This window comes from Spea bombifrons, chromosome 3, assembly GCF_027358695.1.
Source record: "Spea bombifrons isolate aSpeBom1 chromosome 3, aSpeBom1.2.pri, whole genome shotgun sequence".
Classification (NCBI taxonomy): Eukaryota; Metazoa; Chordata; class Amphibia; order Anura; family Pelobatidae; genus Spea; species Spea bombifrons.
In genome coordinates, this window is record NC_071089.1 from 81,066,760 (window position 1) to 81,082,149 (window position 15,390).

A 15,390-nucleotide genomic window follows, 5' to 3' on the forward strand; every position below is an offset into this window, starting at 1 on the left:
GTTAAGTCCTATTCGATAAAGCTGCCGCTCTACTCCCCCCATCACACAGCCCTCTCAATAGCCTCTGCATCTTGGGTTCCCGCAAGACTTCTTCTCCATTCAGTCTCTTGTGTCAGAGCTTCTAATTGGAAGCCGTTGGCTCCTCTCTTGCTACGAGCCGTTTGATTGGATTTCGGTCCAGTAGCATCCGGAAGTGGAATGTTGCCTTGGTTACGAACTCGCTCACCGTGTTGTAACCGTCTCTCGGGCCTGCTGGGGCATCGGTGCTTCGCATAGAGAAAGGGAGAGAGGGGCCCAAATAAAGTGACGTATTGCTCAGTAAGTTCAATGATTACGTGTTTTTGTGTTTTCTGTTTTCTGTATTATTTCTACACTTTAAAAGCATCGTGAGTTTGACTCCTGCTTGTTGGTCTCTTTAATGGGATATATTTGGCGATTTTTTTGCCGTTCATGAAATAGTGGTATAGCTGTGTGACTGCCTTGTGTCGTGAGACATGTTCAGATATTCTACACGGACTTTACTTTGTCTCTGCCGGTGTGAAATCGTTAACAGAACGACGAGTGTCCTACGTATGTTTCACGTAAAAGATCTTCATATTTTTGCGTACCTCCCAAGTGTCCTTTTTTTTAGGAAGGACAGTCCCTCCTGGGGAATCCACTCCCTTGATATTCCTCAAAACGTTTGCTGGGTAATAGTGTTTGTGTTCTACAGCCCTACAGGTCACAGCAGTGTATATAAATCATAAGGTAATATGTTATATAAAGTAAAGTGCATTCTGAATGCTACAGAAAAATAATTCGTTAAAGTTCACTTAATTGATTATTGCTTAGCGGATGTCACATACGACATCTTAAAGCCCTGCCTGTTAGACACACTTCTGTTCACACATCCTAAAAGATAAGGGGACGTTTTTGGCTATTTTAAATGTTGGTACCTACTGTGCAGAACATTTAGGTAGGTGTAATGCTGTAAAGTAACAATGCTTTCAAAAATATACAAGTTAATTTTTTATCATTTAACAAAATGAAAATCAAACAAGTATTTTGTCTGATCAACCTTTGCCTTTAAAATGGCATACATTCTTCTAGGTAGACTTGCACACAGTTTGTGTAAGGAACTCGGGGGGTAGGTTGTTCCAAACATCTAGGACAACTAACCATAGTTCTATTGATTTAGGCAGCCTTGGTTGCTTCTCTCTCTTCATGTAATCGCAGTCAGTCTCAATGGTTTTGAGGTCAGGGCTCTGTGGGGACCATACCATCACTTCCAGGAATCCTTCTTGTTTTTGCTGAAAAAGTTCTTAATGGCTTTGGCTGTATGTTTAGAGACATTGTCATTCTGCAGAATACATTTGGGGCCAATCAGATGCGTCCTTGATGGTATTACATGATGGATGAGTATCTGTCTGTACTTCTCAGCATTGAGGAGACCATTAATTATGACGGAATCCCCAACCATGTTTGCAGAAATGCAGCCTCACACTTTCAAGAAACCTCCACAATGCTTCACTGGTGCCTGCAAACACTTATTCTTGTTCTGCTCTCCAGCCCTTCAGCCCGAACAAATGGCCAATTTTGACTCATCTGCCCAGAGCACCTGCGGCCATTTTTCTGCACCTCAGTTCCTGTGTTCATATTTAATAGTTGACTCGGTCTTTGTTCTACATTGGAGGTATGGCATTTTGGCTGCAAGGACAAGTTCTTACCAGACTTCTCTGGACAGTAGATGGGTGTACCAGGATCCCACTGTTTTCTGCCAACGCCGAACCGATGGCACAAACTTCTGATTGCGAAGGGAAGCAATCATGATGTGTATTTTATCTGCTGCACTTAGTTTCCTTGGCTGACCACTGCTTCTACGGTCCTCAACATTGCCCATTTCTTTGTGCTTCTTTAAAGGAGCTTGGACAAAACATCTAGAAAACCCTGTCTGTCATTAAATTTATGTCTTGAAAAGACCTTGCTGATACAGTATTACTACCCTGTGTCTTGTTGCTGTGCTCAGTTTTGCCATGGTGTATCACTTGACATTAAACCCAGTTTTATTCCTCCAACACAGCTGTTTCAGTTAATGATTGTGTTTCAACCTACATATTAAATTTATGATCATTAGCTTCTGTTTGGTATAATTGTAATCATACACCTAACAATATGCCTACAAAATCCCTGACTTCGTGCAAGTGCTCAGTGCTTCTGACCTGGGGGGGGCAAGTAAAGGTAAGGGCCCCATCAGCCTCTTGTCCCACCTGGAGTAGTTTACATACATACTGGCGCACTAACACGCTTACACAAACTCAACCACATACACTAACACACATACGCACTCATGTTAACATACACAATCATGATAACGCACACACTTACACATACAGACCTTTGCTAACACACACACTAATACATATATATATAATTCTTTTACCATCTCTTTCATTCCTTCCTCACCCCCTTACCTTCCCAGAGCCTGCCTTAACGTAACATTGCCTGTGACTGCCTCTGGAGTGTTTAAACTGTTTTATTGGTATAACTGGGTACTCTTAAAACATTGGCTTAAATCATAGGAGTCACTGGACCTATATGACTTATAGTAACCCAGTTCTGAAGTGTTCCATCATGCTATATAGTACTTTTAAACATCTCAAGAAATGTGGAGCCCCCAGGAGCGTCGAAGTATTTTTTTGGTGAGGGGGCTAATACGCCTTAACATTAGTGTTTATTGCCATCATTTTGCGAGGATACATTAACAGAACCAGTTGTAAAGTGTGGTGGCTGCAAAGAACTCTGATTATAGTTATGTGAACCAGATGAGCTGCCCTAAGAAAACAGAATTTCAGCTAACCTTGAAGCCTCTACTCTGCTAATATCATAAGTATAACTAAATTATGCAATATCATTCCTAGTACTGTTGATCACCAAAGCCCCTTTCTAAAATAATGAAGTCATATAACATTCTCCTTTAAAAATGGTTAAGACAATGTTTAATTGTAATGTGACACAGAGGCTGAATAATACACTGTTGCCATAGAAACTGAAAAAGCTTCCTAAATGTTTGTGTTACTTTTATGTGATTAAACCTTCAGAGAGAAGAATACAGTGACAGATCTGATAAGATACATTTTCTAAATGTGCTAAAGAATGCAAGTCATATCTTTTTTCTGGTCAAACAGGGCATTAATTTAAAGTCATTTTGATTTGTATATTGCAATATTTGTTAGAGTTAAAATATAAAAAACGTTTTCGGTGGGATAGGCTCCACTTCTGAAAAATGTGTTCCTCAAAATCTCCCAACATGCATGTTTTTTGTTATGTTTTGAAGGACTATTTTTATTCTTTCTTTATTTTCAAAGTGGGAGACATTCTGTCTTTCTCTTCTCCCTCAGCTCTCCATGTATTATGTGTGATCAGCAACAGTACGGTCTCCAGTTCAGTCTCAGAACATTTCTGCCTCATCACTACTGACACTGTTTGTTAAAAGGGAATGCCACCCCTTCTCCTCAAGTATTCCAAAGCTCTCATTGTAGGGAGTGTGAAGTTATCAGAGACTGATTTAATGTGAATTAGCTGTAGGATCTCCCTGCCAGTGCAAAATAGCAACGATGGGCTATAACATCCTAGTGGTAGCTGTGCTCGCCTAATGGTACGTCCTAGCAGTGGCGACTCTAGAAACAGTATATAGGGGGGGCACACAAGATACCACAGTCAAACTGGGGGGGCATTAATAATTTCCACCATTAAATCATACCACTGAAAAAACATATATATATATATATATATATATATATATATATATATATATATATATATATAGCCAAAAGTAATGTGCTATGGAATTATACTTTTGTTATTGGACAATACAATACTTGATCATTCAACATGGGAAGCCTGAAGCCACAATTTAGTAAGACTAATCCTTGAAATCCTTTAAACAACACAATACCTTAACTTTTGCACTAAATGATTTCAGGGCCTAATATTAGATCCTGGTGCTGATATATATATATATTAGCCCCTGCTGCCCATATATATTATTAGCCTCAGTTGCCGATATATATTAATATTAGTCCCTGCTGCCGATAGCAGGTATAGATCAATACATTAACACATAAACCAAGCTTTGCATGTATAGCTCAATTGAAATTCACTTGTGATCTCAGCACTGAAGGTATATATCAAATAAACAGAATCAGACATACAAATCCTGTATTTGCAGGTATACAATGGTATATGAAACGTAGCACTGCAGGTATAGATCAAATAAATACATGGAAACAGCATTGCAGGTATTAATCAACTGAACAAGACATACAAACCCTGTATTTGCAGGTATACATAAATAATGTATGGAAACATAGCATAGCAGATATGGATCTACAGAATAACACAGAAACCCAGGTTTGCAGGTATAGATCAATTGGAATTCACATAAAAACACAGCATTAAAGGTATAGATAAAACCCCTAAATTACAGGCATAGATCACAGGTTGCACACCCCAAAGCCAGCGTCCACACTGCCAGCATAGAACCTGGCCAGCACCCAGATAACACACATACGATTTGCCATCTTTGTCCCATATACACCCTGCCTGTACCATCTCGGTCCCCAAGGCTCAAACATCCTGCTAGTGCCATCTTTGCCCTTCCACAATTATACATCTATGATACACACAAACACATTAACTCATGCTCTCCCTCATTCAGACAATTCATCCATTTTAAGAAACTACGCCCCTTGGAGCTTCAAATGAGGGGCTACATGTATTTCTAGGACAAAAGTTGAGTGCACAAATAATGATGGAATATGTCGCTTTGGCTAGAAAATATGTTTTTTCTATCCATAGCGACATGTTCATTTGTGTCTAGCGCACTCCAGGTTTGTACTAGAAACACATACAGACCTCATTTGATGCGCCAAGGGGTGTAGTTCTTGCAAATATGTACTTTTTGTGCCATAATTTAACTTCCTACATGAGCAGTAATGCCACGTCAAGGCTTCAACCCTAATTACTGATCATTCACTGATCATTCACTCGCCTTTCATATCTCCATTCACTCGCAGAAGCACACACCATACTTTCCATACATTCACTCACAGAAGCACACACCATTCTTTCCCCTTACTATCCCAAAGAAATGATGGTAAAGGGAGAAAATAAGTTTTGCAGTAAAAATGCAAGGAGCTCCAGGGATGAGATGGTTACTCACGTACCGCACAGGCTAAATGGCTGATTTTATTAATATTTGCAGTTCATCAGGATTTCAAAAATTGCCTCCCTCTACCGTTGGCTAAATTTAACCCCATGATCAAAGGGATCATGGGATTAAAAATTAGTATCGGCCATTTTTAAAAAGGGAATGTGACTTTTTATAGCTATATGATCACTGTGGTAACATTGGCTACCACAGTGATTATTTAGCTAGAATACGTAAACTTAAAGTTAAACTAGTTTATGTATAGATAATTTAATTAGGGGGTCTCTAGGCAATTTTGATCTTTATTTATCTGCCTTTAGAGACCCCCAAATCATTTTTTTTACTTTTTTGGTACATTTTTATCTTTTTTACTTAATATTTTTTATTCTTTTTTCACAAGCATTATACAATTGGAAAGGTGAGGCGATTACCTTTCCAATGGTATATGTTGGGGGTCTGTAGCTGCTTAGGTGCCTGAGATACAGGCATCTAAGCAGCATGCCCCCATACCGCTTTAACTGACAATTGTCAGTTAGTAATAAAGTTGCGCGGTGACGTCATCGCGTCATTGCGCGTGCCGTCACCGGCCGGATCGGGTGGCCCCGGTGATGCCCTTCAGTGTGAGGGGCAGATCGCCGGGGTAGGTGGTGATGGGGGTCCACAGACCTCCATCAAGGTAAGATAGTGCTAGCGACGGCATGGTGCCGTCGTTAGCACCTGACTGGGACTGCTAGCGACGGCACCATGCCGTCGTTAGCAGTTAAGGGGACTGTCCTGGGTGGCTCCAGATTCGGCGGGGGGGCAACAGGGGGGGCAAGGAATATCCTAGGGGGGGCAATTGCCCCCCCTTGCCCCCCTGTAGCGACGCCACTGCGTCCTAGCCACAATATCTTTTTGATAAGATAAATGTCAACGGAAGTGCCGGGCAGCAGCAGAGGTTGTCTGCAGTGCATCGGCTGCCACACAGGAGGATCCAGAGGATCTGGATCTTATAGTGCGATCTCTATCTGAGGTTGGATTATAAGACGAGGGGTATTTTGCCGAGCATTTGCTCTATAAAAACCTTGTCTTCTATTCGAGCAAATACGGTATGTGACATGACAAGATGACATACAGAAACAACAGATGAGAAGGGCTACAATCTAGAGACGGGTCAGATATAGACAGATCAGGACACAGCTTGATGAGATGAGAGAAGACAACATAGATGCATTGGATAATATGTTTACATCTACCAGTGCAGTAAACATGATTGAATGTAATGGGCTAAGGCATGTTTCTCCTCATGCCTACAGTGTAGTATAAATTAATTAGAATAAAATATAAACACTGAAGCAATCTAATACCCAGGTTCCTAGCAGTGGAACATCTACATCACCTACAGCCTCCAGAAAAGGTGTCCATACACACAGGAACAGGTGTGCCCTGTAAAATAGACTGACAGCAGGGAATTGGATCTACGCACCTCTGATGTCATTCCCTGATGCCGTTGGTAACTACTAATGCAGCAGGCTGGGTTGTAGGGAATAGTTTAGCAACTCAATAGCTAATGAATTTATTCCTTTCTAAAACTTTTCTTTTAAAAGCTTGATGCATTTTTTTCCAGAGCAATGCCAACGTTCACATAGGACGTTTTACACTAAAAGATAACAGAGTCGGGGGGGTCACTTTCTGCCCAAGATACCGGCCAAACATTTAAGCCAAATGTATTTTAGTAATTAGTACACGAATACTGGATCATGGTTTTATATTCTTGCCTGATGTTATAGCACATAGTGTATTGTGTAATGGTGTTTGTGCTGCTTGTTGCCTGTCTGTTCAGGTTCTTTTTGACAGATTTTCTTGTTAAATGTGTTTTTGATAATTCTGTTCATTCCAATGTATCATCCAAATGTAATGCATCATTTCCATTGTATCATCCAAATGTATTGCATCATTTATTCATGCTTCCAATGACAACCTTCTTGGTTTTTGGTTTAGCACCTTATATTGCATATCAATATAGCAATATAAACCACTGAGAATTTGTGTTAAAGTTAAGGCCAAATGAACCAATTCTGGCAATGTAGCTCTTGATAGCAGAGAAGCGTACCACCTTATACCTAAAAATATTAGGGCCGGGAGATCTTGTTGGAAATAAATGAATGCTTTAGAAACTGAAAATTAAACTCTTACAAAAAAAATCATTTTAAGAATAATGAATATAGAATTCACATCTGTGTAAAGCTTCATCCACCCAGCCCCATGACCTAGACACAACTGAAGTGTATGCCTTCTTTTCTTTAGCAGTGTGTTGCCTTGCCCAGGTTAGAGATCAGGGCCTTATTATCACACGAAAATCAATTAAATCAAATATTGCCCCCCCACACCCTGCCTCCAGAATCCTGATTAAAGTTAAACAATGATTGATGAGCAATGTTAGATGACTTAATCCGGACCTTTTAAAATCTGGTGCTTGACTTTTTATAGTCTATGATATACTCCTTGTAGAATACTTATATCCAACCATTATATTAACTAGCTCGTTCTTTCTGTGGACGTGTCTGTCGTGCTGAGTCAATCTGTAACAGCATCATGTATTCCATGCTACAGTTTGACATACCGGTATACCCCACATTAACATACACAATGGGGTCCAGAGCATGTATGTAAAATGAAAATGTACTTAAAGTGAGGTTAGAGATGTCAAATTTCCAGCCATGGAAAAAATGGAAAAAAAATGCGGAGTAGTTTTACAATTTTTTAATAATTTTGTTACCCTGCATTTCATGTTCCCAGTGTATGTAAAATTATTGTGCTTAAAAGAAGTAATGCCATGTCATAAACATATTATTTATCATTGTAAAAGAAGATGTTCCACACTCCATTTTTTTAAATTTTTCTGGGAACCCCCCCCCCCAAAAAAATTGCTTTGGAAAAAAATGGGATAAAAAAACCCTTTCCCCCTTATTTCCCCCAGACCTTCCCATCTCTAAGTGAGGCACTACTTTTTCCACTCATCAATGCGTGTACTGCACTGCAGTCGACAGGTCATTTCCACTACAAAACGTGAAAGCTCAAAAGATGCACAAAAAACGACGAAGTGACGTGCTGGCGTCATCTTATGTGTCTGTTCTCACGAAGCGCGAGTGCGTAAACAAGGGAATGGTTGTGCTGCAACTATGTGGGGTATGCCTGTATCTCATACAGTTGATGACTCCCCAAAACTGCTTATTCAAGGCTCCAGTTCACTGGCTTCCGACCCTTTATTTGAAGCCATACACGCCATTTTCTTCATATCCTATCCTTGTGATGTTATGTTGTGGGGTATTCTACATTAAAGCCTAAAGACTTCAAAATCCAAACACATGCAGATAACGAGAGACATTATTCAAATGAAAAGGACAGCTGACTTTCAATATAACATGTTGTTGTAGTAGGTACCATAGTATATGTACCTTGAAACTGTTCTTTCAATGGGGTTTTTCTTTTAGAATGTGATTAATGGCATGTGCTAATTTCTAGGAAACAAGCTGACGTCAGTTATCCATTTCTCTTCACACCCGCTTCTTTGGTCTCTAAATAAACATACTCAATGGTGTTTACATATTAAAATGAGCAATATAATGTTTGAGACTCGCCTTACATGTATGCCTTGGAACCATTTTTTCTAGAGGTTCGGGTGGTGCCTGAGGGCCACGATGGACATCTGATCCCATTTTCTTCTTCTGCGCTTCCTGAAGGGATATGTGGTCCCTTCCAAAAGGGGTGCGGGGTGGCTTGATCTTCTTGGTCCTTCCTCGCAAGGCAGAGGACCACTGAAACCTATCTCAGCTGGCCTTGGGATTTGTAGGGTTTGTTAAGTTACTGCTCCTTTTTGGTGGAAGCAGATTGATTCAGGCTATCTTTGTAAGGCTAGAGTGAATAGAGAGTCCAGGACAGGAAAGTAAATGTCTACTTTTGTTATTTCTTTATAACAAAAATAACTTGACTTTCGTAGGTTTCTTATAGTAAACTAAACACCCCCTAAAACAAACAAAACATACAAGCTCTTGGTAGAACAAGTACATGAATATAATTAAACTGAACAAAGTTTAGTCCATCAATAAAGGTATCACCTTTAACAAACTTGCTTATTTCCTAACCAGAACGTAAACACGTCAAGCTTGTTCCCCAGGCCAGCTCACCAACAGAATATAAAAAGCCCTAGAAGTGGAATTGCACTCTGAAACAAACACTGTATGTGTGAGGTGATGCACAATATCCACCACAAAGCCTTTACCGCCTAACAACTCTAGAACCGAGACGTTCTTTTGTTTATCAAGTTGATATCAGATATGAGGTTCCCCTGTTTTAGTTGGCTGACTTTTTAATTCTGTAATTTACCTAAGTATACACACGATCCAAGACAAGTATTGTGTGTGTGTGGATGGGTATATAGTACCTAAAGTTGCTGCATGGAATGCACTGAATGTGAGATGGTTCAGAGCTTTGTTAAACCTGTCTGAGTACAAGACATTTAGGTGATCTGCGTAACATGTCCTAACTTAACACCGACATCACGTCTTCCAATGCCCATACTTCTTAAGTTTTGGACTTTGGTCAGTCCTTCCTAATAATCCCATTTTTCTTATTTTATCCAGATGCCGCTGCCTTCTTTTTTTCCCCCTCTGCGTTCAGCTAAGTTTTATCTTTCTGGTGTCTGTATACATATTAAGTCACAAAATGTAGATTCTGCTTCAATTTGTAGTTTGTTAATGTGGAGTTGTTTCGAGGGGCTTGTTAATGTAGACCCGGTTGCTATATAATTATATGAGAAGTGGCAGACAAGACATAATAAACTTACCTTGAGATATAATCAAGTTATATAGTTGTGCGTCTGTATCTCTGGCCAACTGTGCGAAACACAGAACAGAGCAGGGAAAGGGTACAAGACGTACTAAAAGTAACATTTTATCTTTTGGGCTGGATGCAAAAATATCTCCCTCTAAAGATACGCGTAACCAGTTCTTAACCCAAAATATCAGCAGTCCCTGGATGGAAATCTGCTTTCTGAATCTCTGATCACCTGAAAGCACTATTTATGTTGGTTATAATGAGTACAATCAGTTGCTGTTGGTTAGAAATATGATTTCAGTTATAAAGAATGATGTGGGGGATACGAGTCAAGAAAGTCACGTTAGGGAGCAAGCGGGGTAATGAACACATACCGAACCGACCTCAAAATAAACCTAATCTGTCTTTCAATGTATTATTTAAAATGTAAATGCAGCCTGTATTGGGAACTTTGTTTGCAACTGCATTAAACTGTAAGGGTGACAAAAATAATGTATGTAAAGCGGGAGAAACAATTAATTTTTATGCACAATTTTATTGCCGCAAAGTAACACCAGGCGCCGTCCTTGTCCTTGTTTTGTTTCAGGTCTTCTTGCTATGTGAAGAAGCGTGTTAGAATGGGGGATATTTTGGCTTACGAAGCAGATATTCTTGGACTAGTGAAAGAGGTAAGGATTCTGCCAGTTATGTTATTGACCAAGTTCTGTTTGAAGACTGGTTTAGATTCTCATATGGAACTTACTGATTCCATTAGATAGCGAGAAGTAACTTGACAGTGATGGCTTTCCCTCCACTAGAAGGCTGAGAAGGCTACATGTGAATTTGGACAACACAAATATTGTTGAGTGAGATTGCAGAACCAGTGTTTTCTTCCCATGACTTGTAACGGGCCCCTCATCAAACAATCATTTCATGCTCCAGCTTCCGTTTAACAGAATATGCTTGCGCAGCTCCCCTAGTGTATATATTACCCATGCATCTCTAATTAGTCTTCATAAAGCCCTGTTCCTCTTCACTTGCAAAAGTGCTAATCAACCGAAACAGGGTATTTTTCTCATTTTTCTTAAAGCGTCTTTTGTTTAAAACTATATAGAAATAAATAATATTATTGGTCACGTTAATAAGCACATCACTGCATACATTTGATCGTGTCTGCAGCTTGTCTGTGAGTTTGTTTGATGAGCGTTGTGCTTTCTTCCATCTTTTTCCCAGTTCTTGAACTTTGGTGAGTTCCAGGAGACACTGGAGTGCTTTTCTAAGGAGTGCAAATTAAAAGGGAAACCTCTGCCCAGAAGCTCCAGGTCTTCTTTGAGGGATTCGAAAACCTTGTTAATTCAGGTACAGCAAGCATGCATTTAACCCATTTCATGTGTTGGAAGTAGTTCCTACTTTATGTTGCCAATAACTCTTGCGCTGAAAGTTTTTAGCATGACTCGGTGTAGTGGTTTGGAGCAAGTAAATGTGCAATGTGTGGAATGCTAACAGTGAGGGAGCCTCGCTGGTAACGAGAAACAACGCCCTGTCTGGGCTACAAATCTGATCTTAACCTTGTACAGCCACCTCCTGCAGACAGGGGTGTTGAATGCTCGGAAATGTCTTGTCTGTTTAGGATATATTGCTTAATTCTTCTTCTTTCAAGGTCAGGGAGGGTAAATCAGGGTAAGGCCATCCTTTGTATCCTAGATTTGGGCAAATGATGTTTCAGATGGAGGTTTAACAGCATAAGGAAATGAAACACCCTTGCTAAATGTATTAAATTACTTTTAATGAGTTTCATGATGAACCTTCTAATCCCAGGTAGTCTCATTTTTCAAAACTTTCCATCATACGGAGACATCTCCCAACTTCCTTCCATTATAATGGAGTGCAACTTAAAAGTAAAATGTGTCACAAACCTCACATTTTTATAAAGGGCAGGTGTTCAGTTGAAAATAACTCCGGATGTTAGTTTTAGCCTCTGTGTGTGGCCAATTGTCTAAATTCATAATGATTTATTCAATAGTGTAGGGGCGGTAAATCATTTCAAGTCACAGTGCATCAGCAAGGGCTCACCTTGTTGTGCTCCTCCAACAGTAAGGGTTGATCGGACCCTGTATAACACATTATGAAATTGGGGGCTTTTTCAGTTTCATGTCAAAGTTAACTCTACAATTAATGCAAATATTAAGATATAACCGCTAATAATGTTTTAACTGATTGGAAAAGTTTTAGAGTTAGGTTAAATGTCTTCCATTATTCCTTGTGTAACTCTAGTCTCTTTAAACATGTGAAGACTTCGAGACTTCATTAGGTGTGTTTGGCTGTGATACTTATTGGGGCAGTGTCTGGTGACACTATAACCCTCACCAATGAACATATTAAAGCACGGAGCTTGTTCAGCATAGTAGGAAGTGCATTCCAGTTTGACAGAGTATAATCAATAATCCATTCAGCTGCTAACACTATAATTAGGAGATATTTGCTGTGGAGAAGAAAAAAAAACATATATAAAGCAAGATCTGCAAGTACGTTTCTTAATTCATATTTTGCATAATTCTGCATGTTTTCCTGTGTATATATGCCAAACCCCCTCTGTTCATTTTATTTATACATCCCTTTTTCCACGCTAAAACCACGGAGCCCTTATTACGACTGCAAGAGACTTACTACTCCCTTTTCACTCCTCCTTTTGCTTCAGTTACCCACACTATTCATTTAGAGTGTAATCTCTCGAGGGCAGGGCCCTCAAAAGGCCACCCTTCCTGCCAGGAACATTGCCTAAAAGGCTAGATAGCCGCTCACAGACAGGCTTCTCATCTCCTTATGTATCTGTATGTATTAATGTATATTTGGGATGCGTGTTAACTGCCCTACTTAAATTGTACAGTGCTACGTAATTTGTTGGCAATTAATAATAAAGAAAATAATAATAATATACACTAATTCATTATTTGGGGGTATAAATGTTCAATGCCATTGCAAAAATCTGCCATTTCTAAATAATTTTTAATTGCTTAACTGAATCACAATAAATCTGATATCTAACTAGTACAAATGAATCAGAGGGTATGGGTTGCTTTTCCTTGACACAAATTTGTTACAGGCTTCCATGTCATTCACAGAAGGATCTAATCACTGCCTTTGAGGATGGGGACAGGAAAGTCTTCTTTGACCAATGGGAGGGGCATATCCCGGCTGATATGCGGATCAATGATCCTCTTGCCCAGAAGCTGGAGTTTTATCTGCACATCCACTTTGCCATATTTCCATTGAAGCACAGCGTAGGCCGGATGGTACGTCAAACGTGTCTTTATTGTGATAATGTATTTTATTACCTCAAAAGAAACGTATATAATGCATTTTGCTTCACTATAGTCAATCTCAGTATAACCAACTCAGGACTTTGTGACGGAACACATTCATTTTGGTTTGACAGCCCCATTGTTGAAATAGCCTTCCTTCAAGCAGCTCTCCTGATACTGTGCTCCTGTAAGTTAGTCTAGCCAGAGCCTCGCAGCGACCCAGTGACCTCTAGGTTAGGAACTCTGGTGTGGCAGTTATATGTTACGTTTTCGTGGCAAGTTATTACACTTGTTGTCATTCAATTTTCCAGACAACCTCTTCACCAACCCACTGAACACTGGGATAAATTTGTAGACATGGTATGATGTCACTCCTCAAAAAGGGAAGTTACTAGAAACCACGGGGCCCTGGTGCGAAAATTGCCCAGGGGCCCCCCAACCTCAATAGCTGATCTGTGCCATCACTGCCCCCAAACAACTTGTCTATGCCTTCTTTGCCAATTGCCCCACTTCCAACGCACATCAAATATAAACACACTTACACAAATTATACACACTTACTCCACTTATACAAACATGCTCACAAACACCTATACACTCATGCTCACACACAATTACACATCCACGCTCACATACATACATACGTACATACACATATGCATATATAGCCCCCCACCCCCGCTTACCTCTCACCGCTCTTGCAGCTTGCTGTCTGGCTGCTCACACACACTTTTATGAATCGGTATGAGGAAACAGGAATAAGGGGTCACACCAGACCCCCTAGAGACACGGGCTTCATCGCAGCTGTGTCCCCTGTAGTTAGGACAGTGCCCCCCCAAACACACACAGCAGTTCTATTATGCTAGATTACTAGAGATGACATCCCTAATCCCCTTCCTGAGGAACATCTGAGTTGCATGTCATGTTTATTACAGCCTTTATTTTTGCTATATTTTGTTTTAATTAAAGCCTGTAGATAACATGATAGGTATATTATATTTGAGATGACTAAAAATGAGTTGTGTGTTCTTAGGATCGTGCTGACTGCGAGGACAGAATATCTCACTTCAAAACATACCTCGAAACTAGTGGAGCTGCTCTGAGCCAGACCACAGAATTTCTACCATTTTATGCCTTGCCTTTCGTGCCCAATCCAGCTGCTCATCCCTCTTTCAAGGAACTTTTTCAGGTAACATACGACAGGCAGGGCTATACCTTCTACTCTACAACAGGCGATCGGTGTCCAGCACAGCTTGGAAGCTTCCACCCACGTTACATTAGAAGCAGAATTACCAATCATTTATTTTTAAATTACTTAAATCACTTAATATCTGCACAAGAGTGCTGAACAGCGTCACAGGCATCGTCATCAGGAAATGCTTAAGAGAGCCCTAGGAGTACTACCGGAAACTAATAGCTCATGTTGCTTGCTCTGTAAGTAGAATCTCTTGACCCATTAAGTCCCCTCTCAAGAAGTGCTTACCCTTGGGGGAGCTTTCCACGAATTGTTTTTGTTTCTGCTCCAGTTTCTACTCTTATTAGGATAACGAATTTGTTATTGGCTCACTGGTGAAGTACATATTTGTGCATATAGACTGCAGTTTTATAATAAAGCTTTCATACAGGTCTGCACACCAGTTTCAATAGTATGCTTGACCTTAAATAAAACTTAAAGGTAAGGGTCCTGTGTCATTTCACTCAGCAGATGGGGAAAGCTGTCAAGATTTTAAATGCATTCTAAAAATCTTTTTTTTTTATTTTTTTACATTTTGCAAGACTATTACCCTTCTTTAAATGGATTCGTTGACTCCCTTTAATGGCTGTTTAACTTCTTCCTTGCCACACAATTGTAAACGTTTTTAGAGGAGATTTCTTTTGTCTTCTGCGCTTATTAGTAATTATGCTGATATTGCAAGATCTGCTACTGTACTAGTAGCAGGAAACCCCCCTTACAGTCTGCAGGGATGGTGAGTAAGGGGAAAAGGTTTATAATGTCTAAGTCAAGAATTCCATGTGTTTAAAAGGTTATGCTGGCTGTCACAGCTTGAGACTGTCCACGTGTCCAACTTATATATATATATATATATATATATATATATATATGCA

The 15,390-nt window shown here is 39.9% G+C and overlaps 1 protein-coding gene across 1 annotated transcript in view; it reads left to right on the forward strand.

The window, feature by feature from the left end:
* The first annotated feature begins 201 nt into the window (after window positions 1-201).
* The window catches only part of ARMC9 (armadillo repeat containing 9), a 47,161-nt gene continuing 31,972 nt past the window's right edge, over window positions 202-15,390 (forward strand). The window contains exons 1-5 of the mRNA XM_053460754.1: window positions 202-318; window positions 10,590-10,671; window positions 11,216-11,341; window positions 13,105-13,275; window positions 14,318-14,473. Of these exons, the coding sequence (XP_053316729.1) occupies window positions 10,621-10,671; window positions 11,216-11,341; window positions 13,105-13,275; window positions 14,318-14,473 (504 nt within the window). The 5' untranslated portion in view covers window positions 202-318; window positions 10,590-10,620. The remainder of the gene's footprint in view (window positions 319-10,589; window positions 10,672-11,215; window positions 11,342-13,104; window positions 13,276-14,317; window positions 14,474-15,390) is intronic.